Here is a 12163-nt window from a genome sequence, read left to right on the forward strand (position 1 = left end):
GGGGTTATATACCGCACTACAGGCTACAGCGCCATCTATTGGATTTTACTGAATCAACTCTGCAGATTCGTATCAGTTTTAAAAATCCCTCGCGGGCCGCCACAGGAGTGATAGCGGGCCGCAGTTTGGACACCCCTGGCCTATACGTTTATGGTAACACTTTACAATAAGATTTCGTTAATGTATTAACTGACATGAGTGAACAATGGACAATGCATTTATTACAGTTTTTATTAATCTTTGTTAATGTTAGTTAATGAAAATAGCCTACAGTTGTTCATTGGTAGTTCACTTTAGTTCACACTGCATTAACTAATGTTAACAAACACAACTTTTGACTTCAATAATGCATTAGTAAATGTTGAAATTAACATTAAGATTAATAAATGCTGCAGAAGCATTGTTCATTCTTAGTTCATGTCAACTACACTAGTTAACTAATGTTAACTAATGAACCTTATTGTTAAGTGTTACCCTTTGTATACATGTATCTGTATAGCTGATAATAAAGCCACAATACCAACTACCAATAGGAGGTTTCTGTCTGACAGCAAAAATTTATTTTGCCTATGTCACTATATGAGGTGTCAAGCCAGCCGCACTTTTTTTTGGTTTGCGCGTCTAATCGTGCACTTACGGTATGGGTGCTGGGTGCTGTCATAACGGCGTTTCCTTTGTACTTTTGATGATATTTTCAATAGATTGCTTTTCACGGTGACCTAAAATATGTGTGTGTGTGTGTGTGTGTGTGTGTGTGGGTGTGTGTACCTTTCAACTGATACTTGTTTAGAGTGACTATTACTGTATTAATTTTCAAGTTAAATCTATTGTACAATTTCTGTACAAATTAATGGCAAATCACTCCAAATCTCAATGTGCATTCTCACATTTTCTCATAAGCACTTACTCGTAAAAAGCTTTCCTTAATAGGTTTGCTTATTCTTCCAACTGATTCCTGTTAACAGTGACCCTGACAATTATTGTAATAATTTTCAAGTCATTTTACTGTATAGTTTTGGAGAAAATTAATGGCAAATTCACCCCAAGCATCTAAGTGTATCCTTGCACTTTTACATAAGGTCCCATTTTCAAACACTCATAAAAATCTTTTCCTTTATAGGTTTGCTTGTTTTATCAACTGATTCCTGTTCACAGCCACACCCTGACTATTAATGTAATAATTTTCAAATAATTTTTACTGTATAGTTTTGGAGAAAATGAAAGGCAAATTCACCACAAGCATCTAAGTGCATCTTTGCAGTGTTACATCAAATCTCATTTTGAAACACTCATAAAAATCTTTGTTTTATAGGTTGTTCTTTCTTTCAGGTGATTCCTATTCACAGTGACCCTGACTATTACTGTAATAATTTTCAAATGTGTGAGCGTATGACCATGGCAACGCTGCAATCACGCCTCTCCTGTCTTAAAAGGAAAGGAGCAGACCCCTTTGCCACTACCTGTCCCGGTTTCTCTGCCACGAGCAGAGGACCACCAGCTAGTACTCTGGGAGATCTAAGTGTTACAGTGAGAGCCAGTCCCCACGGACCTCTCACTCCTCTCGCAGCACTTGTCCTGTGCGGCTCCCAGGTGATTTTGCTGGGCCGTTTCTCGGCGGTCCCAGCATTTCATCCAGTGCTCCGCCGGAGGATCAGGTGTCAATGGCAGCATCAGGGGATGAGCTTCTTTCTCTGAGGATGAAGATTCGGTGGGGCTGCCCCCCCTTGGGTGTTGTCACCACCGCTGAATCGTACCCAGAGCTGACAGTCATGCTTGCCTGGGCAGCTGTGCGCATTGGGCTGGAGGTGAATACACCGCCCAGCCCTGAGTGCTTGTGGCTGGACGATTGGTTTCTCGGCACGGAGCACGGCTCACAACTGTGCTCTGCCCCGGTTCATGCATGAGGAAATGACAAAGTCATGGACCAAAAGCCGCTCGTCTCCTTCCTCCTACCCTACCCCTTCCATCCACTACCCTCGATGCGGGGCGGCAAGGGGGTACGTGGACATTCCCCAGGTGGAGAGAGCCCACAAAACACTGCCACTTGGAGGAATCGTCTGCGTCTCCCATCCAAAGCCTGGAGGCTGTTGGCAGCTCTGGCTATCCTGCAGGTACACCAAGCCAAGGCACTAAAACAAATACTAAAAGGGTAGTACTGACCCGAGGTTGATGCAGGAGCTGCGCATGGCGACTGACTTTGCCTTACAGGTGATGAAAGTCACCTCGCAGTCCCTCTGGAAGAACATCTCTGGCTCAACCTGGTCGGGATGAGAGACGTTGACAAAGTGTGCTTTCTTGACCCTTCCATCTCCAAGGCTGGCCTGTTCGGCGACACTATCGAGGACTTCGCCCAGCAGTTCTCGGCAGTACAGAAGCAGACTGAGGCCATACAGCACATCCTTCCCTGATGTGATCCTCCTACTGCCACCGTTCCATCGTGGGCCGTGCCTCAGCCTGCTCCTCAGCGTGGGCATCCTCCCGCTTCCTCCACTGCTGCTCCGCCCTGTGCTGAGACATCGTCGAGGCTGGCGCGTCGAGCTCCACGTAGGAAGGTGATGCCCCACGTGTCCCAGTGGTCCACCAAGTCCTACAGGAAGACGATGAAGCGGCCCTGACACAGACAACCTGGAGATGTGGGAAGCTGCTCTAGAACGCGCTGCCTCCTGGGCCATCCAGCATGACTCCCCACCGCTGCACCACCGTGGTATGCAGTATGTCGATTGTCCCTTTGGTGCCACTCGCACGGAGTTTGGGGACGTGACTTGTGCTACCCAACCCGTCCCGCTGGCTCGTTCGGACAGTTCGACTCGGCTACGCAATTCAGTTCGCCAGGTGACCCCTCAGGTTCAGCGGCGTCCTTTAGACTTCGGTGACAGTCCGAGACGCCCCTCTCCTGTGCGTGGAGATTGCTTACTTCACTGTACCCAAGAAAAGCGGTGGCCTTTGACCAATCTTGGATCTGCGCTTCTTGAATCGGTCCCTTCACAAGCTTCCATTCAGGATGTTGAAGCAGAAGCGCATCCTCAGTTGAATCCAATCCCAGGATTGGTTTGCAGTGGTCGACCTGAAGGACGCGTACTTTCATGTCTCGATTCTTTCTCAATACAGGCCGTTCGTACGGTTTGCGTTTGAGGGTCAGGCATGGCAGTAGCGAAACAGTAGCTGTTTCGTACATTAACCGACAGTGTCACAACTCGCCCGTCATCTCCTCCTCTGGAGTCAGACGCGGCTCAAGTCGCTGCGTGCCATCCATATTCTGGGGGAGCTCAATCGTGTAGCCGACGCATTCTCATGACAGCTCATGTTCCCTCGAGAATGGCGACTCCATCCCCAGGTGGTCCAGCTGATCTGGACTCGATTCAGGGAAGCTCGTGTAGACCTGTTTGCCTCCCATGAGTCCTCCCACTGGCAGTTGCCTGGCATACCTGCGTCCAGATCTTTGGAACCTCCATGTGTGGCTCCTGGATGGGATGCAACAGACCTACGTGATCTGCCACTGGCAGCGGTGGTGGTCTTCCCCGAGAAGACACCCAAAGATGCCCGAGTAGAGTCGTACTTTCTTTTCTGCAATAAAGGTGGGGATGTAGGCTGTCAACCTCCACCTTGAAAGTGATGCAGGATGCAGTGGACAGCTGGTACCTGGGGAAGCATGACCTGATCGTTAGGTTCCTGAGGGGTGTCAGAAGATAAAATACTCTTAGGTCACCCATTGTGCCCTCCTGGGATCTCTCTGTCGTCCTGGCTTGACTTCAGAGGGATCCCTTTGAGCTGCTGGAATCGGTTGAGCTTAAATATGTCTATTAAGACAGCGTCCTGATTGCGCTCACCTCCATCAAGAGGGTAGGGACCTCCAAGCATTTTCAGTGAGCAAAGAGTGTCTTGTGTTCGGGCTGGCCTACTCTCAAGTTGTCCTGAGACCCCTGCCTAGATACATGCCCAAGGTTCCCACCACTCCCTTCCGAGACCAGGTGGTGAACCTGCAAGCACTGCCCCCCGGAGGAGGCAGATCCAGCCTTGGCGTTGCTGGGTCCTGTAAGAGCATATACAGTGGGTACGGAAAGTATTCAGACACCCTTAAATTTTTCACTCTTTGTTATATTGCAGCCATTTGCTAAAATCATTTAAGTTCATTTTTTCCCCTCATTAATGTACACACAGCACCCCATATTGACAGAAAAACACAGAATTGTTGACATTTTTGCAGATTTATTAAAAAAGAAAAACTGAAATATCACATGGTCCTAAGTATTCAGACCCTTTGCTCAGTATTTAGTAGAAGCACCCTTTTGATCTAATACAGCCATGAGTCTTTTTGGGAAAGATGCAACAAGTTTTTCACATCTGGATTTGGGGATGCTCTGCCATTCCTCCTTGCAGATCCTCTCCAGTTCTGTCAGGTTGGATGGTAAACGTTGGTGGACAGCCATTTTTAGGTCTCTCCAGAGATGCTCAATTGGGTTTAAGTCAGGGCTCTGGCTGGGCCATTCAAGAACAGTCACGGAGTTGTTGTGAAGCCACTCCTTCGTTATTTTAGCTGTGTGCTTAGGGTCATTGTCTTGTTGGAAGGTAAACCTTCGACCCAGTCTGAGGTCCTGAGCACTCTGGAGAAGGTTTTCGTCCAGGATATCCCTGTACTTGGCCGCATTCATCTTTCCCTCGATTGCAACCAGTCGTCCTGTCCCTGCAGCTGAAAAACACCCCCACAGCATGATGCTGCCACCACCATGCTTCACTGTTGGGACTGTATTGGACAGGTGATGAGCAATGCCTGGTTTTCTCCACACATACCGCTTAGAATTAAGGCCAAAAAGTTCTATCTTGGTCTCATCAGACCAGAGAATCTTATTTCTCACGATCTTGGAGTCCTTCAGGTGTTTTTTAGCAAACTCCATGCGGGCTTTCATGTGTCTTGCACTGAGGAGAGGCTTCCGTCGGGCCACTCTGCCATAAAGCCCCGACTAGTGGAGGGCTGCAGTGATGGTTGACTTTCTACAACTTTCTCCCATCTCCCGACTGCATCTCTGGAGCTCAGCCACAGTGATCTTTGGGTTCTTCTTTACCTCTCTCACCAAGGCTCTTCTCCCCCGATAGCTCAGTTTGGCCGGACGGCCAGCTCTAGGAAGGGTTCTGGTCGTCCCAAACGTCTTCCATTTAAGGATTATGGAGGCCACTGTGCTCTTAGGAACCTTAAGTGCAGCAGAAATTTTTTTGTAACCTTGGCCAGATCTGCGCCTTGCCACAATTCTGTTTCTGAGCTCTTCAGGCAGTTCTCATTTGCTCTGACATGCACTGTGAGCTGTAAGGTCTTATGTAGACAGGTGTGTGGCTTTCCTAATCAAGTCCAATCAGTATAATCAAACACAGCTGGACTCAAATGAAGGTGTAGAACCATCTCAAGGATGATCAGAAGAAATGGACAGCACCTGAGTTAAATATATGAGTGTCACAGCAAAGGGTCTGAATACTTAGGACCATGTGATATTTCAGTTTTTCTTTTTTAATAAATCTGCAAAAATGTCAACAATTCTGTGTTTTTCTGTCAATATGGTGTGCTGTGTGTAGATTAATGAGGAAAAAAAAAAGAACTTAAATGATTTTAGCAAATGGCTGCAATATAACAAAGAGTGAAAAATGTAAGGGGGTCGGAATACTTTCCGTACCCACTGTATGTGGACGCACTCATAGCTTCAGAAGTTCTGAGCAGCTCCTTGTGTGCTATGTAGGTCAACAGAAAAGGAAGGCTGTCTCCATGAAGAGGTTGGCCCAGTGGATACTGGATGCCTTTCTTCTCTCAGAGATGATTGGGGCTCCCAAGTAAACCTCTAAAAACGGCAATGAAATTTGGCTAGTGGATTTTGCATGCTGAGCCACTCCTCGTGTATATGGGTATATAAGGTGACAGCGTGCATCCACTCATTCAGGTTTTATGCTGAGGAGCCGAGAACATGTCCCGGCATCAGTGATTGGTTCAAGGTTGTGGCATGGGGACATAACATCTCGGTTCCCTCCATCAGGGAACGAGGGTTACGTACGTAACAGAGACTTTTCAGTTTCATATGGTAATAAGCATGGTACGTTTGCACAATAATACCTTAAAAAAATGTGTTTGAAAATGCAAACATTTTTGGAGTGAGTTTGCCTTTAATTTTATTAGAACCTATACAGTAAAATAACATGAAAATTAATAAAGTAATAGTCAGGGTCACGGTGAACAGGAATCCATTAAAAGAACGCGCAAACCTATAAAGGAAACACTTTTACGAGTGTTTGAAAATGGGAAATGGTGCTGCACTTAGATGCCTAGGGTGAATTTGCCTATAATTTTCTTCAAAACTATACAGTAAAAAGACTTAAAAATGTATACAGTAATAGTCAGGGTCACTGTGAACAGGAATCAATTGAAAGAACAAGCAAACATACAAAGGAAATATTTTTATGAGTGTTAGAAAATGGGACATGATGTTAAAAGTGTTAGAATGCACTTACACACTTGGAGTGAATTTGCCATTAATTTTCTCCAAGACTACAGTAAAAATATTTGAAAATTAATACAGTAATAGTCAGGGTGACTGTGAACAGGAATAAATTGAAAGAACGTGCAAACCTATAAAGGAAAGATTTTTATGAGTGTTTGAAAATGGGTAATGGTGCAACTGCTAGAATGCACTGTTTTTTTTTGGAGTGAATTTGCCATTAATTTTCTCCAAAACTATACAGTAAAATGACTTGAAACATCATACAGTAATAGTCAGGATCACTGTGAACAGGAATCAATTGAAAGAATGAGCAAACCTATAAAACAAAGATTTTTATAAGTGTTTGAAAACGAGATGTGATGTAACACTGCAAAGATGCACTTAAATGCTTGTGGTGAATTTGCCTTTCATTTTCTCCAAAACGATACAGTAAAAATATTTGAAAATTATTACAATAATAGTCAGGGTCACTGTTAACAGGATTCAATTGGAAGAATGAGCAAACCTATTAAGGAAAGCTTTTTACGAGTAAGTGCTTATGAGAAAATGTGAGAATGCACATTGAGATTTGGAGTGATTTGCCATTAATTTGTACAGAAATTGTACAGATTTAACTTGAAAATTAATACATTAATAGCCACTCTAAACAAGTATCAGTTGAAAGGTACACACACACACACACACACAAATATATATATATATATACATACATACATACATATATATATATATATATATATATAGTAACATTGATAAATGATGTATATTAATAAATGTATAATACAAATGTTAATGTATAAAAAATTTTTATTCACAAACATTAATTCAATGTTCAAGTCATTAAAAAAACCCTGAAATTGTATTATATCATGATATAAAATAGCAATGGCCTTTTTAGGGTTAAATTACGTTTAATGTAGACATATTTTGGGTCATACCGTATACCCAGCACCCATACCATAAGTGCGCGATTAGACGCGCAAACCAAAAAAAAAAGTGCGGCTGGCTTGACCGCAGTTAAATACAGCCCTGAACACGATACTGATTTTTGTTGCCAAATTGGTTTGAAACAGTTGTTGAATAAACAATTAGCCTAACCTGAACTATTATGCCTGTCTATCTGCTTGACTACCAGTTTTATTGATCACTGAGAGAGCATTGACTTGGTATGATGTTTTTTATAAAGTAATTTTTTTTTTTTTTTTAAATAGCTTAGATGTAGTAAACTACTTTTGCTATGTTACTGTAGCTTAGCTTGCTACATTTTCCAGGGCTGTAGCTTTAGTGTAGTGAAGCTTATTTTAATGAAGACTAACTGTTAGCTTAGCTCACTACATTTTCCAAATAGCTTGCCCAACACTGGGCATATTCGCTTATTTGCATACCAACATGGTTGATAGCTGTTAATACACAATCAGCCTTCTATTTTAAATCAACAAAATGTAACACAGTACATGTATAAGATTTCTAGTCGAACTGAAATCATAAATCTATTCTTGGGTATCTGCTGCCATTTTAAAATCACAGAAAAACTGTGACATTTCATTCACTGACGCGCTTCGATCGGCAGCGCAGCGCCAAAATAAAAGCTTGTTGAGTTTAAGTTTGAAAATGATGAAAATTCATATTTTAAAAAGTAAATATTCACATTTTATTTGATGTTTAGTATAAAATAATTGTATTTTTATTTAATACTCACTTTTTATTTTAAAATATAATAGTAATAGTATAATAGTACCAATAGCTATACACAGCACTATCATAAACTATTAGTAGTGCCATAGTGACACCCAGTGGACAAAGGTAATGACTGGAATTGCAAGAATGCCTGTAAAAAACAAAAGGATCAATAATTTAGATACATGAACATGTGGAATTATTTTATGATGGATGCAAACATGTAGCGGCTAATTGTTTAGTTTTGCATTCTTACTCAATGATGGGGTTGATGAAGAATCTCCGGGCTCTGAGTCTGGGATTAAAAAAAAAACAATCATTTGATTTTAGGGTGCAGTCATTAATTTGTTTTCATATAACAATAAAAAAAATAAATAATAAATTTACCAGATTTGTACTCTCCATCGCAACTGATAGCTTAAAAAAAGAAAAGAAAAAAGTGATTTAATAAATATTCAATAAATAACCTAGGCTACTTCATGATGAAATACATTATAACTAGTGCTGTCAAACGATTAATCACATCCAAAATAAGTTTTTAAAAAAAATACATAATATATGTATGTGTGCTGTGTATATTTAATAACTATATATAAATTCACACACATGCATGTATATTTTTCAGAAAAATATGTTATGTTTATATATTTATTTATAATAAAAACACATATATTATGCAAACAAAAACTCTTATTTTGTATGTGATTAATCAAGATTAAACATTTGACAGCTCTAATTAAAACTAAATTTAAAAAGACAGCTTTTGACTCACATTCTTGGTCATGGGCACAGTTGATTTCATCTGTAGGAGAAACAGATATTCTGATATATAAATAAAAAAATCGAAAATATTTATAACCAGTTTTTAACACTTATTACCATTTATTAGATTTTCAGGAATCTCATCAGAAACTTTCACACATGTGAGGTCGGTGTCTACTGGCCACTTTATGCACGTCTTGCCATCTCTATAGTCAATCTGGCATGACTGGGTTGAATTATGAGACCTACAAATTGGGACAAGTCCATCCATCGTCTTAAAACAAGACACTTTTTCTGCAGTCTCTATAAATTCCACTCTGAGGTTGCATGTTCCTACAAAAACAAAACAGAATTTGAGAGTTGCTAATGCAATTTATCAGCAAAATGTTTTCAAAAGTGTAACTTGTACTCCCACTATCATAAAACCCTCAATTTAATATATAGCTTACTGTTTACTATTACAATGCACTCTGTTCAGATCAGACATCAGATGTAAAATTAACCATAATGTAATGCAGAGATGGCTTTCAAGTGGAAAAACATACAGATACTTCAATAAAGAATCAGAAAATGTGAGCTACAGTATAAGGCTTTAGCGCATTCTAGCTGGTTCTGGTAAGCTGCAGTGAAACACAAATTGTCTTGTTTTTTTATTTATGACAGTAAAATGAAATTACCATTTTGTAATGCATTACAGCAAAGATGCAGGCAAAAAATCAGCATCTGTAAGCAGATATACAACACACTTTAAACATATATATTGTAGGGGCAGATACAAGCAACTAATACATCACTGATACATAATTCACACATCACTGACATATACACACATGCATATTTCACACATCCCCTTTAAGAGTTAAAAATTTTTATTGATGCGTGGTTACGACGCAAGAAGAAGAAAGAAAAAAAATGACTGTTCTGGTCTGATGCCGTAATCTTGACTCAGTGTATTTTTGATAGCTTAGAAAGCTACAATATACAATTAGAATAATTGTGTTAATATTATAGACATTAAACTAAAACTATATATAATGTATATACACACACACACACACACACACACACACACACACACATACATATATATATATATATATATATATATATATACACATATATATATATATATATATATATATATATATTAGAGGTGGCACAGTATGTCACGGTTCGGTACATACCTCGGTTCGGGGGTCACGGTTCGATACGATTTCGGTAAAACGGGGGGAAATAATCTACTATGCTCAGTTTCTTTTCATTTATTTTGAACAGACAGTAGTGCACAATTAAAATATTTCATGCCAGACCAAACGTTCGATCGTCAGAGCGTCAACGGATCTTTCTACAGCGTCGTTGGCAGGGCGGCCAGAGCGAATTTTGACGCTCTCGCCGGCGGCGGTGTGAACGCACAGATACACATCAGTTCCAGCATTGCTAACTTGACAGCGCAGTTGGTACTTTATCAAAATAAAATACAGTGAGCCAAACATCAGCGCACCCGCCTCTGTGTCACCGTTGGAACGCGACTGAAGTACAAAACCTATCATTTACATAATAAATAATAGTTTAGCATTCAGATACATTACATCGCAAATATGGAAATATTATGGAATATTTGGAATTGTGCCGAATGAGATAGGTAGTATACTTTAAAGTATACTCCCTCGTCAGTCTATGTGAGAGATGCGTTCGAATCAGCACATGGTCACTGTCTAGTGGGCTTTGTTTTCAAGTGCGCAACTCATGGCATTCGCTGTTATTCTGCTGGCGCTCGCAGTTATCAAACAGCGCTGCATTACTGCGGGTGCCCCCTTCTGGATTGGGGGTGAATTGCCTGTATTCGTCGTAAGGTACGAATACATGTACCGTGCCACCCCTAATATATATATATATATATATATATATATATTCAGCCGTGGCCCACCTAATTTGGTACTTTTCCAAATGAATGATATTTATTAAACGATAATAATAATAAACGTATAGTTTCCCTATAACTTCATATATTTACTTTAAAATATATTTAATGTGAGTTTTCTTCCTATAGGTGCATAGCATACCCTTGTCAAAAATGATGATTCGTCAGTGACGATTCAGTTAGTCCCACCCACATTTATGTTTACGACGTAAGAACATAGTAAAATGCGCACGTTTTAAAATAATGTTGAATTTGAAAATAGTGAAACAAATCTCAATCAGTCTTTAAAAATATTGGATATCCCAAATGAAAATTAAGTCTTAGCACTGAATCCAGACCGCCTACAAATGAAACCAGACCACCGGGTGATGGATTTAGATTGGAAACTTATGAGTGTGTTTAAAGCATCATATTAGCAACGTGTTTAAATCGCTAAATAGATGCGTCCTTTGTAGAAAGAAACACAATAAACGTTGTGATACATACTCTTCTCCCCAACAAACTGCATATTTGCAGCTGTGCACATTTCTGCGGTATTCGTTTACTCTCCTTTGAATGCGAACTGACAGAGACTGATTATAAGATCATCTGCGAAGCTCCGTCGTCTCAGACTAAGGTAATGCTTTACAATAAACTTAGGTTAGGTAATGCATTAACTAACATTAACAATGAGAAATACATTTGTTACAGTATTAATTAATTTTTAAGGTTAGTTAATAAAAATAGGCTACAACTTTTTGTTAGCTCAGGTACGAATGTTAACAGATAAATTTAAATTTTAATAATATTAGAAAATGTTGAAATTAAAATTAATGTTAATTAATGCTTTAGAAGTGTTGTGCATTGAACATTTGCGCTGTATTTTCTGTTGGCAATTATGCAGTTTTCTTACACGCACCTTGCCCACCCGGTTTTATGTCGGCCCACCCACTTAAACATTTCTGGCCTAGCCCCTGATATATATTATATATATCTTTAGCAAAAAATGCATTTAATTGCTCAAAAGTGAAAACAAATACATTTATAATGAAACAAAATATTTGGTAACTTTATTTTACAAACTCAGGTTCAATGGAAATATACAACTTGGACTTCATTTCTGCAAAACTGCAAAATTTACATTATAGGTCTATAGCTACCAACTTTTGTTCCTTTCCCCAAAAATTATGATTATGGGGCAGATTATCAATGAATAATAGACATTTATAAATGTTACAAGAGATTTGGCAACACTTGATTTTATAGTGTCCCTATTACACATTACACATACTTGCCATAGTAATTACAGTAAATTATGTATAATTATATGCAAAAAAGCTCCTTTTTT

The 12163-nt window shown here is 39.8% G+C and overlaps 1 protein-coding gene across 9 annotated transcripts in view; it reads right to left on the minus strand.

Annotated features, from left to right (window-relative positions):
* Positions 1-12163, minus strand: part of LOC131550601 (uncharacterized) — a 57792-nt gene that overhangs the window by 41349 nt on the left and 4280 nt on the right. For all 9 annotated transcript variants that reach the window (XM_058792797.1, XM_058792798.1, XM_058792799.1 and 6 more), the window contains 5 exons: positions 9593-9638; positions 9033-9248; positions 8926-8955; positions 8541-8570; positions 8410-8448 (listed from right to left, as the gene is read on the minus strand). In XM_058792797.1, coding sequence (XP_058648780.1) covers positions 8410-8448; positions 8541-8570; positions 8926-8955; positions 9033-9248; positions 9593-9638 — 361 coding nt within the window. The remainder of the gene's footprint in view (positions 1-8409; positions 8449-8540; positions 8571-8925; positions 8956-9032; positions 9249-9592; positions 9639-12163) is intronic.

This window comes from Onychostoma macrolepis, chromosome 12 (genome assembly GCF_012432095.1).
Source record: "Onychostoma macrolepis isolate SWU-2019 chromosome 12, ASM1243209v1, whole genome shotgun sequence".
Taxonomy (NCBI): Eukaryota; Metazoa; Chordata; class Actinopteri; order Cypriniformes; family Cyprinidae; genus Onychostoma; species Onychostoma macrolepis.